At 35.2% G+C, this 16,021-nt stretch overlaps 1 protein-coding gene across 1 annotated transcript; it reads right to left on the bottom strand.

Moving 5' to 3' along the window:
- Positions 1–2,361: 2,361 nt before the first annotated feature.
- Positions 2,362–15,502, bottom strand: LOC119634608 (vacuolar protein sorting-associated protein 13B). Its single transcript, XM_038028858.1, has 14 exons — positions 14,838–15,502; positions 14,169–14,781; positions 12,668–14,108; positions 11,548–12,588; positions 9,819–10,893; positions 8,330–9,745; positions 8,105–8,261; positions 6,757–8,039; positions 6,586–6,671; positions 6,025–6,292; positions 4,738–5,966; positions 4,518–4,675; positions 2,674–4,443; positions 2,362–2,600 (listed from the first exon to the last, which is right to left on the bottom strand). Exons 1-14 carry the CDS (start codon positions 15,482–15,484, stop codon positions 2,382–2,384), a joined length of 11,403 nt encoding a protein of 3,800 aa, XP_037884786.1. The 5' UTR covers positions 15,485–15,502; the 3' UTR covers positions 2,362–2,381.
- Between the last annotated feature and the right edge of the window lie 519 nt (positions 15,503–16,021).

Raw genomic sequence — 16,021 nt, 5'->3', positions numbered from 1 at the left:
TCATAAAAAAATTATTATTCTCCTTACAATTTATTTATCCTAGGACCATAAATACGATAAGCAATGTAAGAAAGCTTTTTGCGCCTATTGCGACTATTATCTTAGTTTATCCGCCTCTCACAGTATTTCTTTGCTTTCTTTTTTGCTACATGTATCGAGCTTTTTCTTAATATACATTATTTTTATTACTATATTTCTGCCGTTGAGTGCATTAGTTTATTAATTCTACATCCGACAACATTGTAAAAACTTTATTATATATTATAAAGCGGGAACTTTCACTAGCAACATTTACGCAACAAAATTATTATGTGATACAAGAGACAACTAATTGGCAAGATAGTCCGACATTTTGTTCAAAATTCGAATTAGGAGATTATTGCGGACTTTTTATGTTTCTGTTATCAACAACGACAGTTCTACTGTTAATTAACAGTCATTTGACTTCTTGCTTTTTCATTCTCATTTATATGGAGAAAAATTCTGTTAACAATTAGACGATACAACGTTATATTCTCTGAAACGTTTGTCAATCAGAAGCATCCTTAAATTACGAAAAGGCTGTATATGTGCTTAGTAAAAAAAAAAAAAATAGCAAAGTATTAAGTAGGCCTTTGATGCTTAGTCTCCTTCCTATAGGTGTTATGTAGATTGAATTGAATCCGCTGCTTGTCTCAGTTTGCTTCTGTTATCCGTACCGTCACTTGAGAAAGATAAATTTGTTTTTGGTGTTTCCTTCTTAATTAAGTTAATCGATGCGCCCACATTACTTTGTGAGGTAAGCTTTAATGTCTCTAGGCACAATATTTTCATTAAGCTTAGCCAATGTAAACGTAATTTTGAGCTATTCAATCCGTTCAGAGTTGTTTGCAGAAAAGTAAACGATGTCTATCACTTAATCTCAATATCGGACTATTTAAAGTCGCAACTGCAAAATAACTATGCTTAATACACGCGATTTGCCTACGCCTAACTTGCATTCTTAACAACTCGCTATGATTCGGAAATTTGGAGATGTTGTCGAGTGCTAAGCTTTTGCATGTTTGCAATGGTTTAGGGGTTCACTTGCAGCTTGGATCTATACTGGTTGTGGGTGTGCTTCTGTGCTAGCGGTGTACTTTTTCATTTTTTTTTTTTTTTTTTTTTTGTTTACTTCTCCTCATATATTTTGTAATAGTGTTTAATAATAATTAGTTTAAGATCTACTTCTAAGGGTCAATTGAATTCTGCTATTGCTTTATTTTAGTCGAGTTTCATGTAGAAGTAAATAAATAAATAAAAATACAAAAATAAATAAGATACTATTCCATGTTTTTAGAAGAATATGGTATAAATATAAATGTGTATAAGCGAAAAAACCAAATATTAGATATAATATTTTTTTTTTTTTTTGCATCGTTTAGTCGACATTGAAAAATTTAAAATTTTTCGTTCGCCAAATGATTCAATAAGTTTCAGTGAAAAGATTCATATTAAAAAATATGAATTTTGATTATTAAAAAAAAATAATGTGATAGAAATAATTTATGTTATTTAATTTACTTATTATTTACACACTAATTAAATTATTTATTTATATATATATTTGAAATATTCTTGCAATTTTCCACATCATAAATGAGTTATTGTACAGGGCGCGATAGCTATTTATTTTAAAAAACTTGATCTCTAGAATGTATTCTAGAATCTTTTAGAATATTCTGTTCTGTATTCAAATTTCTTCATAAAATATTTCCATTGAAATTTATTCAAGCAATCGGTCAGCAAAAACAGCATAGCGCACATTCACTTAGAGACACGGAATTGTCTATGCTACTGGTGTGCAAAGATGTGAGAAAATTTGACCGGGAACTTACAGAAAAAGTCCGCAATAATCTCCTACTTTGAATTTTGAAGTAAATGTTGGACTATCTCGTCATTGTTTCTATTCACATTGTGCCTTTTTTTTTTTGCTTTTGTAACACGGCGAATCATATCTTGGTGATTCGCTGAATATTCAGGAAGAAGAAGAAGTATGAAAGTATAATAGGGCGGTCCAAATTAAAGAGAGAATAATTTATTATTTAAATTTTTTTTTTTTTTTTACGTTTGACTTGTATGTTGCGTTTTATACAGAGCCGACTAGGATATGTGGAAAAAGCGTTTTTATTTATCATATATTATATGGTGACACGAGTATATTCGGGTCAATTGCATTTCAATTTTTTGGTTTAATATTTCCAACCGTGGCCATAAAAATAGCTTTTCAATTACGTGTTTTAAATTGAAAAAATCATGTTTCCTTTCTGCTGATTTTTTAATATCAAAACTTAACAAAGAAAAATTATTAAAAACTATGAATATAATTTCATACAAAATTAAATTTAGAAAATAAGTGCAGATTAATTATTTAAATGTCTAACATTAAGAATTTTCAAATATTGCAAAATATGTTCACCAAAATGCTCGTTTATATAAAAGTGATAACTTAGACTAGAATGATATATGGTCGTATAGGAAGATGAGCGAGTTTGTAGCAAATCGTACAAAGAATCTGAGGTGAAATCCATAGATGAGGCTTGTAAAAAGTTCATTATGCGCTCATTCGTAAAGTTCATCGTCTAACGAATTGAAAAAAGCGAGAGAATTATGTGAAAAATAAAAAAATAAATCAGTTTAAAAAAAATTATCTACCTCTTCGATATCTTCTTTTTCAGTTTTTAGATGCACATAATACTTTGTCCGATCATCTGCATCAGCAATAACTTCCACTTTATCAACGGGATAGACGACTTGTAATTTATCCCAGTTCCCCTCAACAATTGCAAATATTGTTGAGGTAAGAAATACATATCCAGTTTTCAATTGTTCCTCGACCATCACATGAACAACGTGATAAAAAAGAATTTGATCCGATAATAAATCAATTGGAAGCATACGCCATAAACGATAGGGCGACGGTTCTGTAGCCATGTTACGGCAAATTGTTGGTGATCTTTGGTACGGCAAAGCGTTAAACTGAATTGTTTGTAACATTCCTTGGCCGGCTAAAGCCAATAGTTCTGCGGCTCCACTTATAGGTTTGGTCAACGCTCCAACCAAACCTTTCCCCACGCCCGTTAACATTTCTGTTGGGGTCCTTGCTTCTAAAGTATGATGAGCCAAACCTCCAACCGCGCCGAGTATGCTGATGCCCAGACCAGTCATGCCTTGATAGAGTCCCTCAGTGAAACCTTGCGGTCGCCTCCTACGCAAAAACTCAGTTCTTTCAAGATGCTCGCTGTCTAACGACAACCGATCCAAATTCCGAGCCACGGATGCGGCTAATTTGGTCACTGAATTAACCGTACCAGCAGTGACATTTCTGAGTAACGAAGCCGAACCTTGCGTAACTCCGACTATAAAACCCCAAGGGCCACGAAACAGTCCTCTTGCAGGCAAGTAAATGAAATCCTTTACGCCAGTTGATACGGATCGAGCCAGACCGCTCGGGCTGCCGAGAATTTCTAAAGATCCCACTACCCAACCGGCACCGAATATTGCGCCAGATAAATAATGCATGCCCATCGATTGACCTAATTTTAACGGCGATGTTAACAAATATTCTCGATGACAAGCCGAAAATGACAAAGGCGAATGATCCAAAGCAATATACAGACGTACAGATGTATGCACGGAAAGCAATATATTCATTGGTTCGATTCTAAACGATCTCAAATGTAAAGGTTCAGCTGAACATATAGCTTGTGCTGCCACATCGTTCGGTACAATCACTTGCTCCTTATATAAACGCCTGCGCTCGTACATTCGTTTCGCTTTATAAATACCATTTGATAAATCACATTCTACTAAGGCATCTAATAAATTTGTTACATATGCATCTTCAATATATATACGTATTGGACTTAAGCGAAATTTTAAATTTCTTATCTTATATTCGTCTTCGTAGAAATTCATTTTAATTTCCATCATAGCACCTTTTTCCTCCAAGCATGCGTACGTACGATCCAAATAATAAATCAACGGTTTCTGGGAATTTTTCTCATAAAATTCCTGGGAACAAAGCAAAACGGGAAAATCATAATTTCCCGTCGTGAATAATTGATTGTCGATTTGTAAATTTGGTACTAAAATATTCGCTTGCTTATCACCTTCCATATCATCGTATGCGAATATAAGATCGTCCATAAAAAAGCTGATCAAATCCCGTTTCATATATTGAGACTCGATTCCATCAACGTGCAAACTCAAAACAATCTCCTTAATATATATACGAAACTTCTTATATATTCCATCACATTCATTGCCAACAAAATGTCGGCAAACTGTTGCTGGTAAATTCGTAGACGATGTAATGTTCGGTTTAGGCACATTCATTGGCTTCGAAGAAATTAATTGCTCTCCGCTAATAACCGATGTTACCGACAGCCTTGTACGCAATTCCTTTACTGAGAATTCCATTTCCTTTAAATGTGAACAAGCAGTAAAAAAACCATAACTTACTGAATAGATTGGGAGTTTTAATGTCTATTACGTACCTGCGACACATACAATATATTTAGCCTCACAACGCGATGTTTATCACAAACAATAATCTGTATATCTCCATGACCGGGAATATTCACATATTTTTTATAGGTGCGATCGAGATTGATGGGTTTTGACCATTTGATAGGGTTTTTGAGTTCAATACCACCTTTATCGGAACAGTTTTATTGTATGTGCACCCGTAAGACTGCAATAAAAATTATCACTTACCTTGCAGGGCCAGTGTGATATTGCAATAAACAGAATTAACTGTTGGGAAGTTCTGATACCAAGCTGGCGGTGTATAGTAGGAATGCGTATGCTTTCGTATCACATGAAACCATTCAAAATTGCTAACTTCTTGCTCGGGAGAAGGTATAATTACGGTACTACTTTCGGTAGATGTCGTTTGTGCGACTAAAAAAGAACACTCGACCTCATTCCGAATAAGTAAAGCCGGACATGTGTCTTCCATTAAGCATAAGTAATATATATTATTCTTTACAATTAACGTAACTACCAATGGGATGGACTCATTTCCATTATGCAAACTAAAACAGTGACGTTTAATGGCCGCATGCAAAGGTATAGGCATCGATAATTCGGATGTTGGACACAGCCTAATACTCACAAAATATACAAAGTCTGTTTCTTCACTACGCGGACATGCGTTTGTATGGATATCGTAGAAAACGCTTAATGATATTCCTACGCTATTCTCCCAACCTGGCGTTGCTTTCATTTCGAAATGCTGCGTTCCATTGTCCAATTGTTTGATCATCTGCAAATCAATACTTTCTTTTTGACCGACAGCAAATGGTATAACGCATACGCAATGCTTCGAAAAGTTGACGATAGCAAATTTCGAATGCAATTTAAATATTCTGCGACCATTTTCGATGCTCATAAATAAGACAAATTTGTGCACATTTTCTCTACGCAAGATAACGACATCGCATGGTGAACATTCTTTTACGACATAACACTCATTATATTCACATTCGGAATTTTCGGTAAAATATATGGGTAATGATTGCTTCCAAATGGGCCCATCTGGTATTTCAACATAAAATCCTTCGGACAAATCAAATAACATTTCAAGACCGTTACTTTCAATGATAACTGATTGTGTGATTTTTAAATTCGATATGCGAACATTAATGCCCGTTGAATTGATCCATATACCCCAAGGTGATAATTCCAGACTTAATGTGCATGAAAATTCACGATTACGGCTCACATGGTAAATAACATCGACCGTTGATTTCGCTTTCGAAATACGACGAACACGTAGTTCATCTTCATCGTTCAATGGCCAGTGGCGGACAATTGGTTTTGATAAAATTTGCAAAGCGCTTTCAACATTCCACTTATGGTCCGAATAGAAGAAAAATTTTTGCCAATCCAGTGACTTTAATGTGAGATTATAAGTTGTCGAAGATTTTACACCCAACGGAAATCTAAAAAGACTTAACAATCAGCGCGACGATGAAAGTTTAATGAATATTTCATTTGCACCTGTATAAAAAGTTAAGCCCATGATTGGTAAGATGTGTTGCCGGTACTTGTAATATATGTTTGTCACCTTCGCCTTCCAAGATATGTTCTTTGCTAGTACCAAGCTCCCGCAATACAACAGGACAAGTTAACATTGACGTCAATTCAAATACAGGCCAAATAGTTATAAGAATCTTTTGCGGTTGAAACGTTTCAGTAGTTAAATCATTCACATCTTCGCGCAAAATTCTCACCCAAAAGCTTATAAAGTCTGGAACGGCTAAAGGTACTGCAAAATTTAAAATTTATTATGAAATATTACTCGCAAGCCGATCAAGGTAAAAAACAATTTTTAGGCAATGACTGTATATCTGTAAGGTTGAATAGGTTTGTTGTAACCATCGGAAATTGCTTAAAGCACACACATATTTTATATCAGAATGAATTCCTAGATAAACTGGATAAATATGATCATTGATCATTTAGTATAATAAATGGACATGATATGTAATTCAAAAGACGATTCTGCTCGAATTCATAAAATGATTTTGTTTACGTTTTTACTGCATTTCTATTTCTTACCTTTCACAAGCCAAGGCAATTTCTTATTAATTCTTAAAGGAATTTCACCCGTATAAGCATTAACACCCTCTTTTATGATTTTAAGTCTAAAAAAAAAAAAAAAAAAAAAAAAATAGACATTAATAATAATAATAGTCCGATGTAGTGTGTAAATGAAATTAAAGAAATTACCTAATGGAAATCTCCGATTTCTGATTTACACTCATATAAAATGACTTTCTATCGTATTTATCAATTTCATATTCTCTAATTGATTTATTCTCTGCATGCGATTTAGAATTATCGTCCCGACGAAATTCTACTCGTAACCTATACGGAACCATAGAGATGAGCTCAACTTGTCCTTTAATCATTAAAAGGACTTGTAATCCAGAAAGTTTACGCAATTTCAATACTAAACATTTATTGCCCATACGCAAATTATAAATCACATTATCTTCGTCCATTTTAAAAGGTATATGCACTGATTGCGATGTCTCCACAAGTGTTGTTCCCTCATCAGTTATATAGAATGTCAACTCTTGCTTATAGAAATCACTGTCAAACGAATAAAGATAACATTCCTTAACATTAAGTTGCACGCGTTCTTTTGTACCCGTTTGGCCAAATACAATTGCTTGCATTGTCCGATTCGCTACAACACATCGCGGTATTAATGCGTGCCGAATGCGTTTATTATCAGTATCAAGTAATTCCTCCCAATGCGTTTTGGAAGTAAGAAGAGCGTGTAACGTTGACGGGCCCACATTGAAACGTAAGCGATCGCATAAAATATTACCAATGAAAATATTTTTCATAATATCTGCATGCAAATAGCATTTAAAGGTAGCATCCTCAAGAAGTGGTATTAAATTTAAATAACCATAATCTAAACATTTTATGTTACCATTCAATTCCAAATCAAGATTATAGTGACCTCTTGTGTAAAAAACATAATGAAATGTTAGATTGCTTAACATAACAAATACAAATGCTTGCGATTTTACAGTAGTTTTTGTTAAACGGTATTTCTTTAAAGGCGGAGGCAGATCACCATTTTCGTCCGGTTGATTTAAGAATTTTATATAAACTTGATTGCAACTGACCATAAGTTGCAATTTTGGTATATCTTGCGATTGAAATATCGTATCTATTCGCATACATCCAACCAAAACTTTCGGATTTAATATAAATTCTCTTCTTTTATCGGTATGTTGGAACACTTCTCCCAACGAATTGCTCTCAATGCTTTTTATCTCATCGTCCGCATCATTCGAATCAAAGCAATTACCATTCACCGTTACCATTGATTGTAAGATGACAATACGCCAGATGGCGGCGCATAATGTTTGCTCTGGCATTGGTAAATCGTTGGCGATAGTCTCGGACAGCCAGAAATCGCAATACGATAGAAAGCGTTCGTGAACTTCACTAAAGTATTCAATACGACATTTAATGTGTATGGGTGTGTCGACCTTTAGAGAGAAATAGAAAAGTAACAAACGCTGGAAAGAGAACTTTTTCCTGCAATTTAAATTACCGCCATCGGTATTGGATTAACGAGAATTTTAACCATTTTCCTGGGCTGAGGGTAACGCCAACATATAATACCGAAATCCTTTTTAATTATTTGTATCTGATAGGGGAGCGGCAAAAGAGAATCTGTAGTTAATTCAACAAATTGAAAAGCGCCCGCTCTACAGATAAAAGATATTGTATTAATTTTTTTTTTTTTTTTTAATGTACCTTGAGATCTTGTACAAACCTTAAATCATCCTGATAATATTCTTCACGTTTTCGTGACTTCCGTTTCGAAATAAATGAATCTAATGATGGACATTTTAACGGCTCCAAATTACCATGTGACACATCAAATGGTTCGTCTAGTAAACGCCTGCGTTGAAATAGAATCCATACACTGAATGTACGATCGACGATGCGTTGTATAGCGTGGACAGCTGAGCGTAATTGTAGGACCGTGTATATACCAATATCCATTTGAATGACATTAAACTTGACAGCAGCACTTACTAAAGGTGATCGTTCCCATGGCTCACTAATTAAATCTAATGACGCCTTCAGCGATACCGGATGCATGAATATCTTACGCATCGTACGTAAGTAAATCGAACCCAATAAAAGTTTCGTTGAACATTTTTCTGGTTTAGTCAGATACTTGAGGTGCAATTTCAAATTATTGAATACTAATTTACAATCGTAATCTGCTTTATCGCTGAAATTTATCATAATTGCTGAAATTTTTAAATGTAAACGATCTGCTCCTAAAGTTTTATCTTTTAACAGCTTTATTTTAGTACCGTGCATGACCCGCACTGGTTCTGACGCAACGCAATTATCTTTTCTAAGGCAATCTAAAATGATTATTAAATTCTGAAGAAGCTTAGCGGTATGAGCTTCATTCAAAGTTAAAACAAGTGGTTTTTCAAAATCCATATCAATTTCACGCATTTGCAATTTTGTTCTATGTAATTTACACGAAAAAAACGACGGTGGAATTCCAGCGGAACTTAATTCACCTGGTAGAGTATCTAATATTGGTACGGGAAATGTTTCCAGGCTTTGCGCTGCCTCAAGAACCGACGGTAAATGTAATCCAATATTAAATATTGAGAATTGCATGATTGAATCAAAAATATTCTGGGTTAGCATAAAACTTGGTTGCGAAATCGTAAACGACAAGAGCGCTTGATCATGCAAAATGTTATCCAAACGTATGTTCGCTTTATATTTTGCCGAGTCGAAAATTCTTATAATAAAAACTCCAGCAAGTAAAGATAAAGTGCTTGGTACATTACGTACAGTAGTTGTTATTGTTCCAAATTCCAGAATTGGTCCGGATAAAGAAAGAAATATGTCCTTATCTAATGTGGTCGTACATTTTAACGGTAACGTTAAATCGGATTGTATGCCAGAATCAGTTTTGATGGGAGCCTCAGAGTTCTCATCAAGTGACTGAAATTGTGAAGCCGGTAAAGTTCGATTCAAATTTCGCGTCTCTATCGATTGAGTCGCAGGCAGCAGGATATTATTGGGTGATTTTACAATAGGACGCAATCTTGTCAAGGAACTTTGTGGCGAAGCAAAGAAGGTTGATGATGATTGCGATTTTGAATAAACTGGCGGAACGGGTAAAGGATAATCACAAGAAGACTTGATAATTCTAAAAATGCAAAAAAAAATTTTATGGCATTAATACTTTCTTCGAGATATGCATAGATATATATTGTACATACTCGTTTATTTGTTGCGCTCGTTGCAAAAGGCAGCTAATCATATTCATTTGAGCCGTATCGATGGTGGCCACAAAATCTGACGAACAGTTAAGTTCCGTTGCCGCGCCACATATTAAAATCCGCCTATAAATTATATTTGGTGCATAAGTGCAAACAAATGTGAATTGCTTGAAGATCTCCTTATATTCTGGATCTGCTTTTCGTTCGGGATTGTTCCACTCGACAGCGGGATTAGAATAAACTGTTTGCGCTTTCTCTCGCATATGAGCCAAAAGCTCATGCCAGTTTGCCGACGCGCCAGACATGTGAAAGAATGTGGTTTCATATTGCCGATCTTCTATCGTTGAACCGGGCACCGTTAACATACCCATAGAAGTTGCTTTAGAAAATACCTCTGGTCTTAGCGGAATGCGTTGTAATGGATTTTTTAAATTTGATGTAGCATTAATTCCATCTATTTTGAACATCAGGACTGTGCAACTTTTAATTACATTTTCCAATGGAAATAGAAACGTTAGACCTTTACTTTGGAAATGTATAAGCGGTAACATAGATCCAGATTGAATTGTTTGATTTTTTGTTGGAATTTGCTCGTCATCGGCCCACACCACCTTTGGGGCAAAGAAGACGCATAGTGGTTCAACGAATTCGATAACTCTATCTAAGTCGATAATAAATTCAATGGCTTGTACGTCGATTATGATCTCAGTAATAAAGCGCTGAGTAGTTGGCGGACAACGCTTAATACCTATGCGTTTATAAAAATCTTTTAAGCTAGCTCTTGTAACAATGATATTAAAAAACGGATGATCATTGTTCTCAACAACTTTTCGTACACTGAGATATTTCTTTAGAGACCAAGATCCAGTCGATTCGAGTTCATGATATTTCAGACTACAATTTCCGATTTTATACGTGTATTTAGTGAAGTCGTCGCTCTGATCGATTGTCGACAGCAAATCTTCAAGCTCTAAAACAATTTTAGTTTTTCGACTGGAAGTTCCTTTCATTTCGACGGCTACTTTAGGGATAGTCCACTGGCAGAATATTGCTAAAAAACCAGCTTTTGATCTATCTAAGGAAAGATCAATAATGAGAATACATCAACAAATTAAAAACATTCGTCTTTAGCGAGATTCGTGCATTCGATTGGGCCCGATTTTTATAATTTACGTTTAAGGCTCTCATTCTATTTAATTAGTGGTTTAAAGAGCGGAAAAAAATCGGTTAGAAGTATATGCGCCGTTCCGTCAGATGTATATTTTGATTTGACAAACTGTATCACATAAGGATAAGAATACATAGATACTTCTCAGCATTGTAAATGAAAAAAAAAAGTAAAAACATTATAATGGGAGTCTATCCGGGACGAATAATACAGTCACTCATGTAACCACCTCTCAAAAAAAAAAAAAAAAAAAAAGAGTTATACATACGGACAGGCGTCGAAAAAGTGGTTTGATCCAAAGCAATTTTCAATAGCGTTTATTCTTGGACCAAAGCAAATCGTTATTGAAAATGCGAGCTTTGCGTTGTACACAAGACTAAAAGATGTACAAAATATGTACAGAAGGCAAGTTTAGATCGATTTAGAAAGTGATCCTGAATCGATCGACGTAAGGCGAATCTATATCAAATCCTTCTGGATGTTGTATACATTCGCGCAAACCGAATATAACCTAGTACCACATAAAATGTTTATGATATGAAAAGATCTCATAGATCTCACCTGATAATACTCGCTGAAGCGAAATGTCCGCGTTAATATCCAACTCCATGAACTCTTTGAGATGGGCGTCTTCTTCAGTTGCAGTAAGAATTTTTACAGGATCACAAAGATTGTGATTCGATGTTTTACGTTTAATGAAACTGTCAGGCATTCTCATCAACTTTTGAAGATTGATTAAATAAGTCAATTGGTCCCTTAACGTTTTTAAATGTTCAACCAATATATGCAAAGTGGATGAATCGATGTGCAAATTCAGCGTATGAACATCGAGAAGCTCAACAATCTTTCCCGCAGTCACACCAGATCGGTTAAGTTCTGGATATGATTCAGCGACTGGCACTGATGAGGAAGGTGCATTTTCTGATGCCTGCTTTTTGCCTTTGATCAAATGATGCTTAGTGTGATAAAAGGACGCACTTTCTTGATCAATATTACGCTGCCGATACGTCATAGCCACTGTAAACGTAGTATGCCAGGGACTGACCACAGTATGCCAACGTTCATGTTCGCAGATTTTCACGCAAAATCCTTGCAATTGTATTGTCCAATTGAAGGCGGTTTTTGAATGTAATGGGGGATTTACTCTGATACTCAAATTCGAACGGTTTATATAATCGGCAAATGTAGATTTCCACACTATTTTGGGCAAGCAAATGTGAACGAATTCGCCTTCGAACTCACCTTTTTCATTACGCGTTGCCGTTGAAGCCACATTTAAGTGATTTTCTGCCATTTCTATCAAAATTACGACAGAATCAAAATATTTTTTTTTGTCTTTCCATTTACTGTATCCAACTACGTCGGAGCTAAAAGAAACTGGAGAAGATCTTACTGAATGAGGCTCACTTGTGTTCTTCTCGTCACGATCTGTGCTATAACGGGGTGCTTCTTCAAGCAGACCTACTCTAGCCGGTTTGTTCGCAATACCTCGTCCAAAAACTTGCGGTTGTATTAATGTAGACGAGTGCGTCGACTCACCAGCATATGGTGGTGGTATTGATAAAAAATTTTGAGCATCTAATTGAACTCTAGACGAATCTTCTATAAAAAAAAAAAAAAAAAGAAAAAGAAACACAAAAAAATTGCTGATTTCAATTGAACAAGATATGAAGGATCTTACTTCTCCATAAGTATTTCTCATGCAGTTCGTTAAAAGAAAAGAATTCAGCCAAGTGCTTATCCAAAATTATATTGCATTTTTCAATCCACAGACCTAAAGCCATTTCCATTACATGTTTTTTTTGAACACTTTTGGGTGTGAAACGCACAGACGGTACCTGAATTTGACATTCAAGCCATTTACTTTGATTATTGTGGTATTTAGTATTTATAATGTTATATTTTTGAACATGAAAAGCGCTTCGACCATACACCACATCCGAATGCAATGTGCCGAAAACTATGTTCGACGTACCGAAAGTGTGATATTGTCGATGAACTACAACAATTTTCGTTAAAACAGTGTGTATTTTCATTGCATCAGGCAGTTCCAGCGGTTGAGTCATTAGCTCACTTAAATAGCTTAATAAATGAGGTTGACATTTCATGATGGCTTGTAATAAACGCAAACTAGCTATCAGTTGACGATTGGAGAACTCGACTTTCATTTGATCGCAATGCATATCCACTTTGCACACGGCCTCCTGATCTTCTTTCCAATGTTCCGGTTGCAATAATATACCGAAAGTCAATTTAATTTTGGGAATTACTGCCAATTTCGCAATATGTTGATTGAAAGGCATAATCATATCAAATGAAAAATCCGACAATCGAAAATCAAAGTTTCGATAACAAGCAATTAACAACTCGCTAGGTTTTTGTGGCAACTGGCAGGTGGTGTGTACTAATTTATCTGGATTTAGTGGTATAGAGAAACTGCCTTCAATATGGTCCAAACGCATCTTAAAATAGGGCAGGGAGCTCCACAAGACAGTTGTGGATATATTAGACGCCGTGATTGTATTGGTGCTATCCCAATCCATGTTCGCAAAAGCTTCAATGCAAATATCTTTAACATTTACTTTGAACTCCCATAATGGAACACCTTGCATCAATTGATCATAATCTTCTACTAAAGGAGGATGCAATTTCGGTGAGCTGCTTCCGGGTGTTTTATTAGATACTCCAGATAATTGAATATAGCTATCAGTCGTAACCGTTAATGAGTTTCCTGGACATTGAGATTGATCGTTGATTTCCCCGGTCTCTGAATTTGAAGTAGCCGTAAAATCGATTGATTCAAAAAATGTTATAATTACATTTTTAACCTGCAACACCGTCTGGGTAAATCGAAAAATCACACCGGTTGATAGAATACGCATATGCTTATGCTTTGCCTCAGTACCCGTTTTACCACTGGAGTATGATGTTACTTGATTTACTAGCGACGGAATACTATATTCCACCAGATCAAGAGCCAATATCGGACTACGGTATAAGAGATATTCATCGGTAACACGCGTGGAATAGTCAGTATAATTTGCAATTATCAATCCTTTCTCAGGGATCTTGCATTCGCCATCGAATAACGATCTATCGACAAATGCCTGGGTGTTCGTGAACTAAAAATTTCAAAAACGTGTAAAAGAATTTTTGTCATTGTAATGTGCTTATTCACTTACCGGTTCGGATTCAACTAGAGCCTTTTTCTGATCGCCTTCTGTTGCGAACTGACCCAAGGGCTCAATATAGATGCTGGATACGCCCACTCTCAAATTCCCCCAGTCTACTTCTTTCACATTAACATTTTCATAATAAAAACCGCCAACGGTTAGGCGGATTATTGGTGAATACTGTACACGTTTCATGCCGCCTATCATGGGATCATTAACACATTCAGCATTCTTTAAAGTCAGATTGAATTCTTCAACATAAACTCCAATATCCTCGACGTGACCATCAGGATCGCTTTTTGAAAGTTCATCTTCTTCATGATGATCAGAATAAAAACTAGGCAACATATTCCAAGCCCACGAAAGCCAGCCGCCTCTGTTAGACTGATCCGGAGCTTGCCTAGATCTTTCCGCCGTGTCATCAAAGGGAACTGTAACCTGTACGACTTGATTATCAGCGCCCATCAATAGAATACCTTGAATTAACCGCATTATCATAGGTAGTTGGAGGGAAGACATGCTAAAGTCAAAAAGTCGTGTAAATATGGCGACACGCGTTACACTTTTAGTAGCCATGGTGCGTATATTGTGTCTATGTAGTATACGAATTTGTACAGTGCACCTAAAATGAAAATCTCGCAATTTGAAAATAGTTAACAGATGAAAAAGTGCAGTTACCTATAAAGCATTGGCTCCTGACAACATTCAATTTCACCGGCAGCATTACGTTTATCCAGACATATAGTTAAGTCGCAGATTGTAATCATTTTGCGACTTAAGAACTTAGTTGGATTTATATCGATGAACGATGACTCCCATTTGTCATTAGCTGCGCCAAAACAAAACTTTTGAACGTTCATAGAAAAAACAATATCATCTTCAATATATTTAAATATAATATTTTGGCATTCAGCACTAATGTTATTGACAATTTTCATAGTTAAAGTCGAAAGCATCGTTGCAGATTCATCGTTTTTTGGCGTTGGAGGTGGCACAGTTTTATGTACAGGACTACTTCTACAAGACTTGGATTTCCCTGTTTTACCTTTCAAAACAAATTCGATTGTGCTAATACTTATACGTATTGGTTCAGATGTAATTTTTGTCCACGGTATCTGTATATTCAATTCGTGAATGTGACCAGACAAAATTTCAAATGGAAGATGCAATTCTTGCTCCAGTACATCTAACCGCAAATCAACATTTTGAAGCGTAACTTCGCCCTCCCAAAGGGACATTTGAAAATCCTGTGGTCTAACATCTTTCACATATTTATCTAAATAGCTGAGAATGATGGGAGTTAAATACGACTCAATTCTAAACATTCTGGCTTAGGTGCTTTTTTTTACATATATATATATATATATATATATATGCAGATATGGTATTTATTAATAAAATTTCAAAACATTTTTAATAAAATTATTTTTGACTTTTTAATAATTTTTCCACTTTGTAGAATTTTTAATTTTTTCAATTTTATGTATTTAATCCTAAATGAAATATTACGCATCAAGAAAGAAAAAGCCAACTGTTTACAAGTATTTTTATTTGCTTTTATGGCTACGTGAACTGTTATATTTTTCTAATTAGCAACGTTGTAAAAAACGTAGCAAATATGAATATCTTTAGAGTTGCTTAGTAATAACCGATAAAGCAAACCTAATAGTAACTCATGAAATATCACAGTACATTCCTTAGGCAATTCACTGAAGTAGTTTCGTGTTATTTTTTGCAAGCTAAAAGAAATGCCAGAATTTGATGGAAACTGCGATTTTGGTATAGGAATTTCGTCCCTTACGCAAATTAAACGCTAAATTTATTAATTATATCATATTTTTGAAGATATAGTCAAATATTTT

The sequence above is a fragment of the Glossina fuscipes genome, unplaced genomic scaffold (genome assembly GCF_014805625.2).
Source record: "Glossina fuscipes isolate IAEA_lab_2018 unplaced genomic scaffold, Yale_Gfus_2 3, whole genome shotgun sequence".
NCBI classification, from domain to species: domain Eukaryota; kingdom Metazoa; phylum Arthropoda; class Insecta; order Diptera; family Glossinidae; genus Glossina; species Glossina fuscipes.
Note: the sequence above shows the minus strand (reverse complement) of the source record. Positions and strands in the feature narration are given on the sequence as shown.

Excerpts from the sequence above, each read along its gene's own strand:
- LOC119634608 (XM_038028858.1), bottom strand. The coding sequence starts at position 15,484 with ATGTTTAGAATTGAGTCGTATTTAACTCCCATCATTCTCAGCTATTTA. Across the intron at positions 8,040-8,104 it reads TTAATCCAATACCGATGGCG|GTCGACACACCCATACACAT; the intron begins GTAATTTAAATT and ends TTCTCTCTAAAG. Across the intron at positions 4,676-4,737 it reads TATCACACTGGCCCTGCAAG|GTGGTATTGAACTCAAAAAC; the intron begins GTAAGTGATAAT and ends GTTCCGATAAAG.